At 40.5% G+C, this 19,737-nt stretch overlaps 1 protein-coding gene across 4 annotated transcripts in view; it reads left to right on the top strand.

Annotated features, from left to right (window-relative positions):
• Positions 1-19,737, top strand: part of CDK19 (cyclin dependent kinase 19) — a 166,284-nt gene that overhangs the window by 44,538 nt on the left and 102,009 nt on the right. For all 4 annotated transcript variants that reach the window (XM_040983886.1, XM_040983884.1, XM_040983883.1 and 1 more), the window contains exon 2: positions 18,856-18,931. In XM_040983886.1, the coding sequence (XP_040839820.1) occupies positions 18,856-18,931 (76 nt within the window). The remainder of the gene's footprint in view (positions 1-18,855; positions 18,932-19,737) is intronic.

Here is a 19,737-nt window from a genome sequence, read left to right as displayed (position 1 = left end):
TTTCTTCTGTTTCATTCATTCATTCTGTTTTGGAGACTGTCCACTGTACTTTTAATTTGCTCCACTGTATTTTTCATTTTTATGTACCAGCTTTCATTTGATTCATTTCCTGTGTGATGTGTTCCTTCAATTTCTTGAATGCCTGCTTTATGTGCTTCTAGTTGATAAGAAGCTTTATAACAAGTGTTTTGGATTCTGTATTCTCATTTTCTTGATGTCTTTCTCAGTGAACTCTGAGGTTGGCAAAGGCTTTTGCATTTTTGCAGGGCGTCTTCAGAAATATTCATTGTGCTTCTGTCTGTTCTTTTGCTCTTGGTCATTGTACTTCTGGTGATCAGATGGTTCTCTTTGGGGCAGGTTTGTAAGCTGTCACCCACTGGTGTACAGTTTGATTTTTCTTATTGTGGTTGGGACATGGCTCTTTGTTTGCAGTCAGTTGTGCCACTCCCTCCAGTAAGTTCCAGGTCTGGGTTCTTCTGTTAGACTTCCACCATGGACTCCGTAGCCCCAGCTGCTGGCTCAGTGCTCTGTACCTCCTGTGATACCATGCTGAGGCTGCACTGTTGTGTGTATAACTTTTCTTGCACTTCCGGTTGTATCATTTTTTAGGATTAGAGAGATGTCAGGAGTCCTGTATAGCTAAGTTGTTGTTGGTGATGTTGCTGGAACCTGTTGGCTGTTAGGTCTGAGTGCCACATGGACATATTTTGACCTCAATGATGCCAAAGTCGGTATTTTTCCCCCCGTAGAACCAGTGCAATGCACTGGGGTCAGTGAGCTCTCTACCAGTGCAGTTCATGCACAGCTCACTGTTGTCCCTGAAGTCTTTAATACCTTTTCCACACTGCAGAAAATGGTTCCTGACGTGCCACTACTGGAGTTCTTGATCTGCTGGCCATCAGGTCTGAGGGCTACCTGGAACTATCTTAGGTGGAACCTGTAGGATGCCACTTTGTTGCAGTACACTGAGGCAGAAATGAGTTCACTCCCCGCTCAGTGCATGTACAGTACTGTCGCATAGCCTTTGTCTCTCTAGACAAAATGGCACCCGATTTGACTCTAGGAGTTGGACTGGGCTGTGAATTCCACCCTGTTCCTGCACTGCCCGTCTGGGACCTGTTGCTCTGTGTTCCTGGTCAAATCAATCAGACCAGCAGGAGAAGCAGTTCTTTGCCTCTTTTTACCTCTTGAGCTCCTTGTGACCACCCCTTCCCTCCTTGTTGCTGGTGGAGTTCTGGTTGATGGTGCAATTCGGATTGAAGCTCGCTGAATGCTGCTGCTGGGGTATTGCTCACTCCAACACCCCATCATTGTGTTTGCTGTTTTCCTATTCTCAATCTCTAGGTACTTCTCTGCTGTTGTTCTGTTCTCTCCCATTTCCTGGAATATACCCTCTGTGCTTCACACTGGCTAATGATTCTCTGTTTAAATGTGTTCTTATCGTTTTCTGCCATCTTGATTCTCTTCATGTACGGTTTCTTATACAAAGAGATTTGATTGACAGCCTTGAGCTGTTGGTGTTGTTTGGGACAAGTAGAGGACTGAAAGTTGTTATTTTGACACCATAGCTATTTAAGTGTGTGAAACCAAAATTATGCTTTTTTTTTTTTTAAACTTTTGGATTTACGAAAGCTTCCCATTACTCTGTTAGTAAAATTAAATGTTTCAGCACCACAAGATAGTTAACTTGTAAGAATGGTATTGATTGGGCCTGGGTGGTGGCCTAGCAGCTAAAGTCCTAGTCTTGCAGAGAACGGGATCCTATGTTGGCGCCAGTTTGTAACCTGGAGCTACTTTTCCCACCTAGCTCCCTGCATGTCGCCTGGGAAAACAGCAGAGGATGGCCCAAAGCCTTGGGACCCTGCACTCACATGGAGACCCGGAAGAGGCTCCTGGCTCCTGGCTTTGAATTGGCTCAGCTCTGTTCATTGTGGCCGCTTGGAGAGTGAACCAATGGACAGATGATCTTCTTTTCTGTTATCCTCTTTATATCTGATTTCCAAAATAAATATGTTAAAATAAAAAGAATGCATTGATTGTTTGCCTTTTTAATAAGAGTGCAGAGTGATGTTTGTAACTATGGGACACTATACCTTCCACTTATGTAATGGCCTCTCATGTTCTTGGTCAAATGCCTGCTACTCCGAATCTCTAGTGCTCCTGGACTGTTATATGGATGCATGCTGTTTACTTTTGCGGGTATATTTTTAAAATAAAAAAAAATTATTTTTGCATTATAAACATTTCCCATTTTATAACATATTGTGTTCAATAATCATTTTGGGTTTAATATTCCAAGAAAGCATTGCAAATGCTGCGTGGATTGCAGGGAGGAGGGGAGCTACTTCTTTGCCAGGGGCTGTTTGAATGTTTATAAGATCATTTGCAGACTGTACAAAATCATCAGCTTAAAAGTTGCCCTGCTGCAGATTTACTAATTTTCAAGTTCCACATGTAGTTGCTGTGGCAGGGCCAGACCAAATGGTTTTGCGGACTTTCTATGTCCTGTGGGCCAGATGTTCCCCACCACTGCATGTTGATATACTTACGGACATTCTGGATGCCGGCTTCTTACCTGCAGATAGATATCTGGTTGGTGTGAATTTAATTGCACAGTCTGAGAACTTGGCCCTGAAAGTGGTGTGGGAGGGAACGGCCACTTCCGGAACACACTCAGTTCTTGGTCTGTAAAGTAAGGTTTGCAATAGCAGGTCTTCCTCCTAGTTGTGATTCTGAAGGTGTTAATACCTAAAGAGCCCTTTGAATTGTACTTGGCACGTGAAAAATAATAAGCTTTTGTTGCTATTTTTTTTGTTGACTGAGAGTTTTCTCTTTGGTTTTTAGAAATCCATGCAGTATGCAGGTAGTTGCTGTGTCTCAAACACTGTATGTCCCAGGCACTGCCTGTATAGGAGGGTGTTGTCTGTAAGGTTTTTGGGATAAGGCCCTTATAGGACAGGTTGCGCTGGCAGATTTTCAAGGTGACTGTGTGGGACTATCATCCTTTGGGGACTGTGCCCTTCTGCCTCTCATTTAGCCTTAACAGCTATCCCAGCTTGTTTGGTGAAATCAGCGTGTTTGATTTTTTGGTGTTTCTCACATAGCTCCCCACCCCCAACTTTCTTAGCCGAGCACTGTGCATAATATCTTCTATTAAGTTGCTAATTTAAGTCAGATACACTGACTTAGATTTTTGCTAAATATGTAGTTCTAATATTTAAAGCATTTTTACCATCATTTCTTTTGTCATTCATTGTAAATCTGAGGTGGAGTGAAGGCATCATTGTTGAATACCCTGTTTATGGTGACAGAAGGAGTGTCTGATGTCATGGCACAATTTAAGTTTGTTCACTTGAGCTTGAACCCAAGTTACCCTTTTTAGGGCCAGCATTTTATGCTGCATTGTGTTCCTTCCTACACCACTGTTTATTTTTTTAAGATGTATGTTACTGTTACTGGAAAGTCAGACATACAGAGAAGTAGACAGACAGAAAGGAAGATCCTCCATCTGTTGGTTCACTCCCCAAGCAGCTGCAATGGTCGTAGCTGAACAGATCCAAAAAACAGGAGCCAGAGTCCTCCCATATGGGTGCAGAGTCCCAAGGCTTTGGGCCATCCTCTCGTCTGCTTTCCCAGGCTTCAAGCAGGGAACTGGATGGGAAGTGGGACCTCTGGACTTAGAACTGGCGCCCATATGGAATCTCTGCGTGTGCAAGGTGAGGACCCTAATCGCTAGGCTACCAGGCCAGACCCACACCACTCTGCTTTTAGGCAGTACTTTGCTGCTTCTAATTCTTTGATGACACTTTAAAAGATTTATAAATATTACATGAAGATAACATGTCTTACTTTTTAAAGCTTTATTTTATCCCTTTTTCTTATAACCGGCTACTTTTGTAATCTTTTATCTCTCTCACCAGAAAAGGCTGGAACAAAATGTAAGATCTAAGTTCTTTACATGAGTCATTTATTTTTTTACGTGAACCTGTTTTCTGGAACGTCTTTCCATGTTCCATGCTTGTTTTTGTGTTATGACAGTAGAACAATGTAGACTTTCCCATGCTGCCTAATGTTTGTAGGACCTTGATCATTTCAACATTGCTGTCAGATTTAATTAAATCTTGTCTTTGGAATAGCTTTACAGTGCTACTTTTCCCTTTCTGTCTTTTTCCTCTTCCGGGTCTGTTTTTCAATTGTTTGTCTTCTCTGATCCCAACAAGTTCTGATCCTAAGCTATAAGGCCTAATATAATCCATTGTTTGAGGCTTTGTCTTCAATTTCTTTTATACTCATCTTGTATGTATTGGTCATATCACATAGTTTTAAGAGAAAAATTGATACTTTCAGAATGCATGAATTCATACTTTTATTCTTTTTATTTTTTCTTGTAGTGCAATTCACTCTTGGTAAGACTATACATTAGTGAAGATTCAACCTTGAATCTGTCGATATAATTGGCTGCATTTTTTTTTTTTTTTTTTTTTAGTTTTAAAGCAAGATTTATTAGAAAAGTTAAGAAAGGAGACTCCCATCCTAGTGATGGGAAGGGGCTTTGAGATCCTCCACCATCGTTGCAGGAGGAAAAGCAAGAGAGAAAATCCCTAGTCTTCTGCCATAGTGGCAGGAGGAAAAGAAAGAAGATTCCGGTTGCATATTTTGTAATGAACTGTGAATATGACTGATGTGCTGCTCTTGATTTGCTCATTGTCATATCTGAAATTAGATTTCCTTGGTGAATATGTAGACTTACGCTAGGCATTTGGCATTTTATGTGTTGGGCAGTGCAACTGTCAATCTGCATAAACCTCTCTGCCTTTTGCCCCTGCTGTGTTCATAGATTCCAGGAGGGCTTCGTGTATGGACCCCAAGCGTTGGAGGTAGCAGACTTTTCAGCAGAAGGTAAAGCAGAGTGTTGCCTTCTGGTGTCATTGTGTGTGTGTGTGTGTTGGGGTGGATGTGTGATAGGTGAGAGTTTTTTGTAGGTGTCATCACAGCATAATTTATAGTGATGAGTCACTTTCACAAAATTTAAAACCTAGTGAAAAACCTGTACAATTCATTTCAGTGTTTTACTAAACCACATAGAAAGTAGAAAGTTTTAGGTAGGACTAAAGACTATAGATTCTACCTTTTCTGCCATTTTATAAAGAGTAGGAATGATTAAGGGAAAAGAGCATTAATATAATGTGTAATATGTGCTGTGTAACTTTCTGAGACCCAGCTTTGCTTTGATCTCTTACTGGGAACTCATCCAAGTCATTTTTCATGTGTTGTATCCTTCCTTACTGTTCCTTTAATTGAAAGATTGCTTCACAATACTGGCTGCTGGATCTGGGACTTGTGACTGGAGGATAGATATTCCTGCTGTGGGTTCCAAGTGCCAGAAACGGTGGTTTCCAATATGCCAATTAGCTCTCTCTTCAGAGCTTGTTAATACACTGTACCCTCGAGTTAGTTCTTGTTTCAGTAGACAAACACACACAACCCACGTACTTGCGAAATAGGCTTTTATAGAGACATTCTGGATTACTTTTTAGGAAAATAATGTGATTACAGATTAGGAATTCAGACATACCTGTCTTGGGCAATGCTACTTCTTTTTTTTTCAAAATTGAAACATGCCACTTATGGGTCAGGTATCGAAGATACACTACTTATATATACATTTTTGTTAGCAACTACTTATCAACTTCCTTTAGATGATACTTGAATAGAATTCATTTTTCAAGATCTATAATAGCTAACAATACTGTACTCTTAGATTTAAACTCTAATAGTGTTTCTAACTTTAGATATATTCTAAATGGGAATTCCATATGTCTTCTGATAATTATATTTGTTTAATTAGTCGGAGAAGTAGCTATACATTCTACCTTGTATTCAGGGCGTGTATCTTATATGAAGTTGGGTACTGTCTTCATTAAGCCTTCTACCATGTATCCAGTCATTCCATTTTATAATCAATCAAGTTCCATTTTTTTTCATTTATTCTTCATCAGAGAAGCGTTTTTTTTTTAAAAACAAGAAGATAGCTGAGCTTTAGGCTGTTTATTGAGGTGTACTATTATTTTACCACATAAAGCCCTTTACCTTTCCTTTCAGCAGCTGTTTTGAGGATGTTTTCTATCTACCTTTAATGAATTGGAAGTGATTTCTTAATTTTTGAGCTGGTTGACTGTTTTTATCCCTGTGGACTTACACACTCTTACATTGGTTTAGCTAATATGACTGGTACATTTTGTTACCTCTTCAGAATCTGAATAACAACACATAAGAAGAAGTTTCTTTGACAAAGGAGGAATGAAACCAATGATTGTAAAAGCATTAAATATATTTTTTTTCTAATTTATTTGAGAGATTGAGAGACTAGACCCGAGATTAGAGCCAAGAACCAGAAATTCAGTCCGGGTCTCATACTTGTGTGGAAGGGACCAAATTACTTGAGCCATAATCTGCTGTCTCTTGGGGCCTGTGTTAGCAGAAAGCTGGAATTGGGAGCTGGAGCTGGGTATCAAATACAGCTACTTTAAATAAGGAGTGTGGGCATCTTAACATCTGTCTATGTAAAAATATTCATGTATTTAAAATTTTTGAGAGAGAGAGATCAATCCTATCTACTGCTTCACTTACTGACTGACTGCAGCAGCACTGACTGCGCTGGCCCTAAGCCAGGAACTTGGTGCTCAGACCCTATCCTTCGTGTGAGTGAGAGGGATCCAAGTACTTGAACCATCATCTGTTGCTTTATAGGCTGCACATTAGCTGGAAACTGCAACTGAGAGCAGAGCTGGGCTTAAAACCAGGCACTTCAGTATGGATGCTGATATTCCAGAGTGGTAACTGCTGTGCAAATGTCCTCCCCAAAAAGTATTTTTAAAAAATAACTAGTGCTATTAATTTTTTTTAAGAACTGCTTTAAACTTATGGAAGAATTGAATAGAAGGAACAATAGAAGGAACAATTTCTGTATCACCTCTCCCGGACTCCCCTCTTTGCTTTATTATTAACATCTTTTTTTTAAAGATTTTTTTTTTTAATTGGAAAGTCAGATATACAGAGAGGAGGAGAGACAGAGAGGAAGATCTTCCACCTGCTGAGTCACTCCCTAAGCAGCCACAATAGCAGGAGCTGAGCTGATCCTGAAGCCAGGAGCCAGGAGCTTCTTCCAGGTCTCCCATGTCAGTGCAGGGTCCCAAAGCTTTGGGTCATCTTCTACTGCTTTCCCATGCCATAGGCAGGGAGCTGGATTGGGAAATGGGGCTGCCGGGACTAGAACTGGCGCCCATCTGGGATTCTGGGTGTGCAAGGCAAGGACTTTAGCCACTAGGCTACCCCGCCAGGCCCTATTGTTAACATTTTGCGTTCCTGTGACAATTTTGCTGTAATTGCTAAATCAGTACTGTTCACTTGTTAATACCTCCGTCTGTAGTTTGCATTATTCTCTGTGTTATAGATTTTGACAAGTGTAAAGTGACAGGTATATATTTAGAGTGTCATACAGAAGTTTTGTGCTGTTGTCCTAAATCGCCCCTGTTTTCCCACCTATTCATCTCTGGTTTTCTCCTCGAAGGCCCTGACAACCACTGATTTTTTTTTCCTGTTGTAATTCTGTTTTTCTGGAATGTCATATAGTTAGATTCATAACAACACATTGCCTTTTCTACTGACACATTGGCTTCTTGGTGATGTGCATTTAGTGTTCTTCCATGAGGGAAAAACAAAAACCACAGAAGTCTCTTCCAGTGTAGTTCCCATCTTGGATTTTCACCAGCACTGAATGAGAATCCTTGCTGTTTTGTCTATATTTATTTAATATGGTTAAAGTTTTTGGATTTTAGCTATTCTAATAGATCTGTAGTGGCATCTCATTTTAATCTGTAACCTTCTCATTGCTATGATAAGGAGCATCTTTCCATATGCTTGCTTCCTATTACTTGTCTTCCTAGATGAGGTGTCCAGCTCTTTGGCCGATTTTTAAATTGGGTTGTGTTGTTTTATTTCTGTGAAATTTTAAGTTTAATCTGTATATTTTAGATATCAGTGTTTATCAGATGTTGTTTTACGGACATTTTTCCCAGTGTATACCTCATCTTTGTTTTCTCAATTTCTAATTTTCTCTTTTTCACAGAGCAGAAAGTTTTAGTTTTAGCCAAGTCTAACTATCCCCAAAACAATGGATTATCTTCGTGTTTTATCTAAAGGTCATCACAAAAAGCCTACTTAGATTTCTCCTTTGTTGTGAAGTAGGAATTTCGTAGTTTTGCATCAGTGATCTTACAGTTGATCTTAGCCAAAAGGCCGAGGAGGAGCGATTGCATCAGTGATCCATCTTTAATACTTGTTACATTGTAAGCTGCATGTCTAGCTTCATTGTTTAGCATGGTAACATTTGTTGATGAGTTGTGGTGTAGTATTAGGCTGCCACTTGTGTTGTTGACACCTGGATCAGAGGGCTGATTTGGAGCCTGGCTGTTTCGCTCCTGATCCGTTCTTTGTGATGTACCCAGGGCAAGCAGCACAAGATAGCCCAAATATGTGGATCCCTCCCAGCCGCATGGAGACCCAGATCCCATCCTTGCCTCCTGGTTTCAGACCTGGCTGTTGTTGCCATTTCGGGGAGTGAATCTGCATATGGAAGAACTCCTTTTCCCTCCCTCCCTGTCAGTTGCCTTTGAAGTAAATCTAAAAACCAAGAAGAGATGGACCCTGTTCCAAGACTATCCTTGGTTCCTTTGTGAAGGATCGGTGGAGTATATTCATGAGGGTCTAGTTCTGTGCTCTCTTCTTTAGTTGATTTGCTGGGTTTTTAAAATTTTTTTAATTTCACCAACATCATACTGTCTTGACTATTGAAGCTTTAGAACAGATATGGGAAGTCAGGTCAGACAACTTGAGTTCTTTTCATTCAGGATTATGTTGGTCTTTTGCCTCTCCATATAGACTTTAAAATTTGTCTGAAATTGTCCACAAAGTAACTGGCAGAGGTTTTTAAGAAAATGCTCATTCATTTATTTATAAGTCAAAAGGAGGGAAGAGGCAGAGAAATGAGGGGTGAGAGAAAAACCGACCTTCTATCTGCTTATTTACTCCCCCCAGTCCCTCCAACAGCCAGGGCTGGACTGTGCTGGGACCAGGACTTCCATTTGGGTCTTCCACATGTTGGGCAAGAACCCAAGTACACCAGCCAGCATGTATTGCCTTTCTAGAAATATCACTAGGGAGCTGAATCGAAAGTGGAGGACTGGGCCCAGTACTGTAGGCTAATGGCTTAAGTCTACCCCTTGCATGTGCCAGAATCCCATATAGCCACCAGTTCTAATTGTGACTGTTCCACCCTTCCATTCAATTCCCTGCCTGTGGCCTGGGAAAACAGTCAAGGATGGCCCAAATCCTTGGGACCCTGCACCTGCTTGGGAGACCTGGAAGAAGCTCCTGACTTTGGATCAGTTCAGCTTGGCCATTGTGGCCACTTGGGGAGTGAGCCAGCAGATGGAGAATCTTTCTGTATCTCCTTCTCTCTGTATATCTGACTTTCCAATAAAAATAAATATTAAAAATAAAAAAGTGGGGGACCTGGAAATCAAAATTGGAACTCTCATAGGGGATTCAGGCATCCTCATCAGTGGCTTAACCCACTATAATTCCTGTTCCCTGGCAGGAATTTTATTGAATCTTTTTTTTTTAATTGGAAAGTTAGATTTACAAAGAGAAGTATCTTGAGACACCTAGATCTTCCATTGCTGGTTTATTCCCCAAATGGCTGCAGTGGCGGGAGCTGATCTCATCTCATCAGAAGCGAGGAGTTAGGAGCTTCTTGTTCCCCATGTGGGTTCCATGTCCCAGTGACTTGGGCCATCCTCTGCCGCCTTTCCCGACCATTAGCAGGAAGCTGGATGGGAAGTGGAGCAGCTGGGACACAAATTGGGCTCATATGGGATGCCAACACTTATATCAGAGGATCAGCCAGTTGAGCCATTGCTCTGGTCCCAGTTATGTTGAATCTTAAGTGTTTTTTTTTTAAATGTGGTACAAATGGTATAGTGGTTTAATTTCTAATTCCTGTGTTTTCATTATTGATAGATATAAAAGGAATTGACTTTCATGTTAACCTGGTATCCTGCTACCTTGCTATACTTGCTATTAGTTCTGATGTAAGCTGTGAACACACTGGTTTTTAATCTAGGTTCTTGCCTCTTGCAGAGATAGAAATTCCAAGTAGAGCCTCGACTCATGAACAAATAGGAAGAGAGTTTATTGGGCAGTTAGGGTACACACATATGTTCAAATGTGGATATGGGTTGCCCTGCATAGAGAAATACCCAGCATGAGTGTGCCAAAGGATTGTTTGTAAGCTAAAGAGAAAGGAAAAACTGGAGACAGCACCTATTGATGGACAGGTCTGTCCAAGAGTAGGAAAATGGGAGAGTGGAAAAGAGCGTCAGGGTTCCATGACAGGATGTACACTAAAGGTACATGTCCCAGGGGATCTGTGGTGAAAGCAGCAAAGATGAATCAGTACCTCCTCATGAATGAGGCCCCTGGTGGAACTCTTTGCTCTTCCTGTCTTTCTGTAAGGAGGGTGCTAATTAGATCTGCAAGTGTGGTGGGATCTTAGCCTGTGTCCTGGTTTTAGATATGACAAGTGCATCATGAGGAGGTGCATTTATCAAATTGATAGGTAAAGAGACACCATCATTTTCTAGGGACCCAGAGTTATGGCTTGTATAAACAAACTTCTTGTCTGCATTTCCCATACTAGGTCCAGGAGTTCGGTGGTTCTTTGTGGATTTATCCATAAAGATACCTGCACAGTTGTGTTTCTTCCCCAATCTCTATGCCGTTTATTTCCATTTCTTGTTGATGCCTGAGTGAGGACTTCTAGTTGGACATTGCTTGGGAGTGATGGGAGTGGACATCCTTGCCTTGGTGTTGATTTCAGCAAGAAGCTACTTGCTTCTTTCTGTGGGGTAGGATCCTCTCCAGAGTGTCTGGTTCAACAATATAGAAATGGGAATGGACTGTTCTGAGCAGATGAGGGCCTCTGCTTCTTCCTTCCTTATGCCTCAGCGTCTGTGGGAAATAGAGGACCTGATGAGTGATATGAAGATACTTCATGTGATAGGATTCAGGCAGTTTTTCACATGTTACATTTAGTAACTGAATCTTATACTTGGTTAGTAGTTGCAAGGTATTGTGTGGGCTGCAAAGACATAGAATGAGACCTTCTCTTGGAAAACTCATCCTTATCAAAATCTCAATCACAAATACTGTGTCCCATTCTTACTGATATTTTTAAGATATACCCTTTTTCAAATTCTCAGATATTTTAATTTTCATTGGAGTTCTTTTTATGGAACAGAATAAGTTATCAGCTGAAAAAGCTCCTGAGATCTGGTCTGAACCTTGTTCTTAGCTCATCCTCAGGAGCCACCCAAGTTGCTCTTTACTCTAACTCATCTGTTCATTCGGTTTTGCCAGCTCTTTCTTTAAAATGACTGTCAGCTGGGTTCTTTTATCTATATTACTGTTTCTTCTCTGTTATGGAGATTGTTGCACTGGAAATTCTGGTCATGATTCTGACTTACTGCTCGCCTGGTTTCTTCACCTTTGAAGGGAGAGCAAGAAAGGAATAGATCTTCTCTTAGCTGGTTCACTCCTAAAATTCTCCCAGCAGCAGGCTGATACCAGGAGCTGGGGGCTTAATTCTGTCTTCTGATGTGAGTGGCAGGAGTATAGGTGCTGGATTCATCATCCATGGCTGCCTGAACTGCGTGTTAGGAGGAAGCTGCTATTGAATGTGGAGCTGGGGCTTGAAGCCAGGCACTCCAGTATAGAAAGTGGGCATCCCAAGATCAGATGCCAATTCCATGAATTAGGATTGAATTCCACCACTGATGGTGGTTTCTGCTTAGGATTAGGATCCCATTTCAGAGTGAGGATTTCAACTCGTTGTAAAAAAAACATAAATATATGGTGTTTATTTTTTCTACTGTCTGTAGAATTGCTTGCATCATGAGTTTTCCAGAACTTAGTATCTCAGATGCAAACCTCATAGAATCACAATTTTTGCTAAATCTTTGGTTTTGTTGTATAATATTTTCATTGAATATTTTTAAATTGTTTAATTTCTGCTGAGAGTGAGGTTTGCACGATGTTGGCACACATTATAGACATAGAGGAAGAATGTTATGTAAAAGAATTCCATATAACATATATCTATGTTTACAGCACAGATGTATGCGTTTCTAACTTTATTTGGTTTATTTAGCAAACTCCTTTGGTTATTTTAATGTGCTGTTGCTGTAGTCATACTATCTATCAGAATTACATCAAAATGTGGAAAGTGGTTTGCCTGAAGGCCTTGGAATTTCTTTGTCTGTCTTCATGCTATCTGAAAATAGGAGTTCTTAAGGAATGAGAAGAGAATTACTCAGCTGCATCTAAAAGCTTGACCGTAGCAGCAGGGTGGGCTAGCTTTACCTGCTTTACAGTCTTATCATGGGACAGAACAAATGGTAGTTTCATGACATGTAACATTAAGTGCACCTGAAGCTTCTAAGCTGTGACGGAGCAGGAGTTGCTGTTGCTATGGGAGGCGTTCTGTGTTATACAGAATGAGAGGATTAGAGCTCTCCTGCTCCCGTGTCCAGTCATTGAAAGTTTTTCTGGACATTTTGGTTAACCTTTGTATAGAAGTACTGGCATCCATTCGAAAGTTGACAGTGACCTAGTGATTTCGTGAGCCTGGCAGTCCTGCTCACCTCCTGGGACCTTGCCCCTTCCTCATGTGGTAACTCTCATGACAGGTAGTGTGCAAAGAGAAATGGAAATGACACATGTGCCCTAACAACCTAGAGCTGCAAGAAATCTTAAAATTGCAGATTTCTGAGTATTTTGTTAAAGCAACAGATGGAGGTTATATTTAAGCAGATTAAGTGGAATAATTACTGGGTTGGTTCCATGTTCCTGTTCATGTAATTCAGAGTGAGAGGCCTTTGTGCTGTTCTGCTGAAGCTTTCAGATCCATTTCACAGCCTGGATGTGAAATTCAAAAGCCATTAATGGGATGTGTTAATTTTGTACTTTTTCACTTACTGCAAAAGAAAAAAAACCTTATAGTTTCCATAGCAACAATAACCTATCCAGATTGTGTAATATTCTTTACAGTATTAAAAATAAAACTATGCAATTACATGAGCTACTGAAGCACTTCATTCAGGGGAACTGGCGATTGAAGTATTTTTGTTGAAAAGGAATTATGGTTGCACATGAAAACTTCATCAGAGAGCTTTTATACTTTGTTTTGAAAATAGACTACACCTAAATATTGAGTAATAGATGCTGGGTGGTTAACTGTTAACTGTGTAAAACATTCAGTGTGGGCGTTGTGTCAGGGCTTCTCAGGCGTGTGTGCAGTCCCTCCTCCCACCCACACACTCACACACACTGGTAAAGCAGAGTGAAGAGGCTGTGTTTCCGTTACGTCCAGTAACCTGTGGTCAGAAAAGTGTCATGTTTGGGAAGAAACAGATGGAAAAAGAGGGGAAAATGATCATGCAGTTTCTGGCTTTGTTCTTTAAAATGTGCTTTAGCTGTCACTTTGAAAATATCAAAGATGGATTTAGTAAGTAGCTATATCCTGAGTTTGAATTATTTTGGTATTTTTTTCCTTTCTAATCACAATTTAAAGGACAATACAATATTAGCATTAAATTTAGATTTATAAATGCAACTTCCTGCATTTCAACAGGTTTTTTTTTCCTTTATAGTTTTGTTGTGTTATGTTTCAAAAGGTGTGTAGATGTATGTTTTTCTGTAGTAGTATGTGTGTGTTTTCTCAGTAATAAACATTTTCCAAGTTTCTAATGACCCTCATAGCCATCTTTTTTTAAAATTAGATTTATTTATCTTCATTGGAAAGACAGACTTATAGAGAGAAGGAGAGACAGAAAGATCCTGCATGTGCTAATTCACTCCTAAAATGATTGCAGGGGCTGGAGCTGAGCCAATCCAAAGCCTGAAACTTTTTCTGGGTCTTGCCTATGGGTGCAAAGTCCCAAGGCTTTGGTCCTTACTTCGCTGCCCTCCCAGCCCGTAATCAGGGAGTTGCATGGGAAGTGGAGTAGTTGAGACACACACTGGAGCTCATAGGGATGCTGACACAGATGGAGGATTAGCCAATTGAGCCTTTGTGCCAGTCCCATGGTCATCATTTTAATAATTGCCACCTAGTCTGTCTTGTTAACACATTTGGTGTGGTTTGTATTTATTGAAATGCTACCTGATTATTTCCTGAATGCCATGTATTGGGAGAGAAGTGGTTATCGTTTTTAAACAATAAAGGAAGCAGATAATTATTTGCCTAAATCATAGATGATTGTGAAAATCTTCAAAGGCACGTAAAGTGTGTGCTAGGAGAATCAAGATGGCGGAAAAAGGTGTGGACACGTTTAAACAAACATAGAATCATTAGCCAGGGTGAAGCAGAGGGCACATTCCAAGAAACAAGAGAGGACAAACCGAAGGCAGAGGGGCACCTGGAGATTGATTGACACAGGAAAGCAGTGGAGACAGCGGTGTGGTGCTGCAGTGACCTGATACCCCAGTGGCATTCAGCCAGTGGTGATCTGAACTCTGCTGGCCGCTGGAAGTCCACCAGCGATAAGGTGGGAAGGAGAGTTCACTGGGAGCTCAGAAGGTGAACCCAGACAAAGAACTGCCTGTCCTGCTGGTCTGTTTGATTTGAGCAGGAGCAGAGACACAACAACAGACGGCGTGGGAGCAGGGTAGATTTCACAGCTCAGTCTTCTCCGAAGAGCTGACTCAGGCAACATTTGTATGGGACCATACTGCACATGCACTAAACTGGGAGCAAACTCATTTTGGGCTCAGTGAATTGCAACGATGTGGCATCCTATAGGTTCTGTCCAGGACAGGTCCAGGGAACCCTGAGACCTAACAGCCAGCAGATCAAGAACTTCGGGAGTTGCACTCATCACCATTTTGTACAGTGTGGCAAAGGCTTTGAGACTGCAGGGACAACAGTGAGCTGTGCATGAGCTGAGCTGAGCTGAAAGCAAACTCACTGAGCTCAGTGCATTGCGCTGGTCCCACATTGAAAAATATACTGACTTTGACATCTTATGACTCAAAATAGGTCTGGTTGACCCTCACACGTAACGACCAGCAGGTTCCAGCAAGATCAGCAGTGCCAGCAACCTAGCTGTTCAGGACACGTGGTGTCTCCCTAATTCTGGCAATTGGGAGAATGTACCACAATTGGGAGAAGCATTATACGTACAACAGTGCAATAACAGCGCAGGATCACAGGAGGTAGAGTGCTGAGCCTGGAGCTGGGGCACGGAGTCCATGGTGGAAGTCTAACATAAGGACACATGCAGGAATTTAAGGAGTATGTCACACAAAAAATTGCAGTGCTGAAACAAAGCCAAGCCAAATTATTGGAAATGAAGTATGCTGTAGAGAAAATTAAAAACTCAATGGAAAAATCTCAATAATAGAATGAAGAAGGCAGAAGAAAGAATCTTAGAATTAAAAGATATTTCCTGTCACAGTGGTGAAACAATCAAAAAGGTGGAAGCAGAGCTGGGTCAAGCTTAAAAAAAAGTATTCCAGAATTAAGAGACACTATTAAAAGGCCAAATATAAGAGTTAAGAGAGTTCCAGAAAGCACAGAAAGAGAAGCTGGATTTTAAAATGTATTCAATGAAATATTAAAGGAAAATTTCCCTTATCTGGAAGAAGAATTGGGAAACAACATCTAGTAGGGCACAGAACTCCCAACGGGGTTGACCAGGAGCAATTTTCACCACATGATAATCAGATTCTCTTCAATGAAGCATAAAGAAATGATCCTTAAATATGTAAGTGAAAAAAAATCAGGTGACATATAGAGGAATGCCAATTAAATTCACAGCTGATCTCTCATAGGAAACTCTTCAGGTCAGAAGAAAATGGAGCAACATATTCCACATTCTAAAAGCAAAACATTTTCAGCCCAGAATAATGTACCCAGCAAAATTTTTCTTTGTCTTTGAAAATGAAATAAAATTCTTCCAAAGTAAAGAATAACTCAAAGAATATGCCTCTTCTAAACCTGCCCTACAAGTGGTATTTACAGATGTTCTCTTTTATTATTATTATTTTATTTTTATAATCTTTACATAGTTGATTAGGGCACAAAGGGTGAAGGGCTACAGAAAAGTGAGTAAGACCATTGTTTCCACTTTCTCTCTTTTTTTCTCTATCTGGGTTAAGGGGGAAGATAAGGACAGAAGCCCCACCCAGCCTCCCACCCAGCCTCTCACCCATCCCAGGGTCCCTGATGTGGAGCATGCTCCGAGGGTACTGCTCAAGTGGTTTTGATAGTTCAACAGTTCTGAATTGCTGCCTACCTTGCCATTCCAAGCACGATGAAATCTCCAGAATCCACTGGCTGGCATAGTCCACCTTAGAATCTCCATTTACCCAGATTGTCACTGCCAACACTTGGCTAGGGTAGATGATCAATTTGTCCTCTGTGCTCTTTTCTGGTACCAGGTGTCCTCTGCAGGCTCCAGTGTACTGCCATATCCTCCATGTGCACCTGGATATGCTGTCCACTGCTCCGTCTAAGGCACTGAGGCGCCCAAGCTCTGACACATGTACTCCACAGTCAGCCCATGGAACTTGCATTTCTCCATGGTTGGCATTCTGAATCCAGCAGTTCAGTTGTGGGGATTCCCAAAGAAACTTCGCAAATATCTTTTGATGGTTTTTACAATTTTTTTAACTTCTCTTTTAAAATTATTATTATCATATTATAATACAATTCCATATTCCCTGGGATTTTCCTTTCCTCCATCCTTTAAGTCTTCCCCCCCCCCCCGAGGTCTATATTATTACTGTAGTATAGTTCTTCATAGACAGTCATATGCCCATCATTGTGAGCATGGACAATGGCAGAATCCAGCATTCTATTGTCAAGATACAGTTAGCAGTTTCATTGGTAGTCCATTTTTGATTAGGATGTAGAGATGCATACTGCATTGTATCCTCATATCTGGATATGATAGTCTCCATTACTCTATTCTACATCCCCTTAAATGAAAAGCCACAAAACAAAATACCAACAGGAAGAAGAAATGGAAACTTACATCGCCATGAAGTTAAATAACATGCTACTGAATCATTGTGTCGCTGAAGAAATGAAAAAAAAATCAAGAATCTTTTTGAAGAAAATGATGCTGCTGTATGATCTATGAGTCAGTGAAGAAGTTAATGAAATAGAAAATGTTTTGAAGAGATGAAATTAAAAAAAAATCAAAATCCATGAGATAATAGTTTTTGCTGATCTTTGTTGGTGATATGTGTTTCTGAAGGCACCAAATAGATGGGTTTTGTTTGTTTTAATCCAGTCTACTAATCTATGACGTTTGATGAGTTTAATCCATTTGCATTCAGGGTTAATATGAATGGGTGGTAATTTGATTCTGTCTTTTGTTTTTAGTTTCATTTCTTCAAAATACTTTTTTTCCCCCCTCATATTAGATTCTTCATCTAGTAAAACTGCTGTCTGCAAACACAGAACGGGGAAACAAGGACTAGCTGGGTCGGACCAGGGTGACCCTGTGTCACCTCTGTAGCTGGACAGAACCTTCACACTGTGGAAGTGCCTGGCTGAGGGTCTAACATAACCATAAGACTAAACTGGAAGGGCCTGGCTCCTGTTTCCATAATCATCAGTGTGAACCCTAGTTAAAGTGTGCATCTCGGACCTCAGATTGGTTCTGGGTGCCTACTTGAGTTTGCTTACTGTGACATACTCGCTACTCATCACCATTACTCAACTGCTGTCTTCTATTGGTTAATCACTCTGGAAACCTCAGTAGTTCTCTAGAATGTCTAAAACTAGCCTCCAGCATTTGGAAAAGGCAGTGTAACTGCTGTGTTTCTTTTAGGGTTCCTGAGTTATCGATATGTTAATTTTGTGGTTGTGGTTTTTTTTTTTGATGGGGGAGATTAGAAAGTTTTTATTTTTTTTTAAATTTATTTATCTATTTTTATTATTTAAAATAGTTAAATACCTTAATATTTAAATATTGAAATAACTCCCTTTCTCAGGGAGGGAGACAGAGAGAGAGGAAGAGCGAGTGAGTTTCAATATGTTGGTTCAGCTCCCACATGGTCACAGTGGCCAGAGGTGGGCCAGTCTGAAGGTGGTAGCCAGAAGCTTCTTCCAAGTCTCACACATGATGCAGGGGCCCAAGGCTTTATCTGTCCTCCACTGTTTTCCCAGACCATCAGCAGGGAGTTGGATTAGAAGTGAAGCAGCCAGGAGTAGAACCAGCTCTCATGGGGTTCTGGCACTGCATTATTTTATTTTTTTGAATGCTGCTATGCTAGATGAGAACCAGTGTGTGCCTTTGGATTCTTCCTCTTATAAACACATCTCTTACCAGGAACTTGTTTTAAATAAATCCATGTGTCTATGTTTGCCAGTTATTTTTGTAGTTGGTGTTTAATGCTTTCATAGAATTAGGACAAGAGTGGAATTATCTTGCAAGATATTTTAATTTATATTTATGCTCATTTACTTTTTAAAAAATCCTAGTGTTTAATATCCTGTTTCAAGTTTGAATTTTGTGTCTTGGCTCTGTCTGATGTTTTCACTGTGACATGAATCTGGTATTTCATTTTTCACAATTGAAATAGTATAAAAAACAATAAGCAATGTGTAGCATAGTGAGAATGTTTACATATCACTGGAAGTATTACATTTGTTTTGGCAGCTATAATTTTGAAAGTGAAGGTAATATGGAAAAGTGAAACTTTCTTTTTGTTGTTCATTTGCAGAAAAGATGAAAAGGAGTATGCACTGAAGCAGATTGAAGGCACAGGAATATCCATGTCGGCATGTAGAGAGATTGCGGTAAGTGGCTACAAATATTCCTTTTTGATTGGTATTGGAGATAGTTTAATATGAAAATTTCATTGATGTATACAATGCATGGCTATTTTACAGATGTCAAAGAGTGGGACGAGAACCTGTGTAGGCTGTTACTGGAAAGCTATTTTTGAATACCCTCTTAATCATATTTAGGATTGTTAAACAGGAATACTAAACTAAGTGATGACTTAATTAAAGCTATAATAGGATATAATTTTTATTTATTTTAAAATTATTTAAATTAAAAATATTTATTATTTTTTATGGGAAAGGCAGATATACAGAGAGAAGGAGATATAGAGACAGTGAAAGATCTTCTGTGTGCTGGTTCACTCCCCAAGTGGCCGCAACAGCTGGAGGTGAGCCAATCCAAAGCCAGGAGCCTCCTATGGGTTCCCCACGTGATTTGGGTTTCCCATGTGATGAAGGTTCCCAAGGACTTGGACCATCCTTTATGCCTTCCCAGGCTACAAGTAGGGAGCTGGATGGAAAGTGGAACAACTGATACATGAACTGGCACCCATATGGGCAGATGCAAGACTAGGATTTAGCCAGCAGGCCATCATCCTGACCCTAAAATTTATTTATTTTTATCAGAAGGGTAGGTTTACAGAAAAGGAGAGAGAGAGAGAGAAAGATCTTCCATATTTTGGGTTCACTCCCAAAATAACTGCAATGGCAGGAGGTACACCCATCTGAAACCAGGATCCTGAAACCTCTTCTGGGTCTCCCACAGGGTGGCAGTGGTCCAAGGACTTGGCCCATCCTCTGCTGGCTCTTCAGGTACA

Source organism: Ochotona curzoniae, unplaced genomic scaffold, assembly GCF_017591425.1.
Source record: "Ochotona curzoniae isolate NIBS_2020 unplaced genomic scaffold, NIBS_Ocur_1.0 contig_3819, whole genome shotgun sequence".
NCBI classification, from domain to species: Eukaryota; Metazoa; Chordata; class Mammalia; order Lagomorpha; family Ochotonidae; genus Ochotona; species Ochotona curzoniae.
The sequence above is the reverse complement of the archived record's forward strand: the minus strand, read 5'-3'. Positions and strand labels throughout refer to the sequence as shown.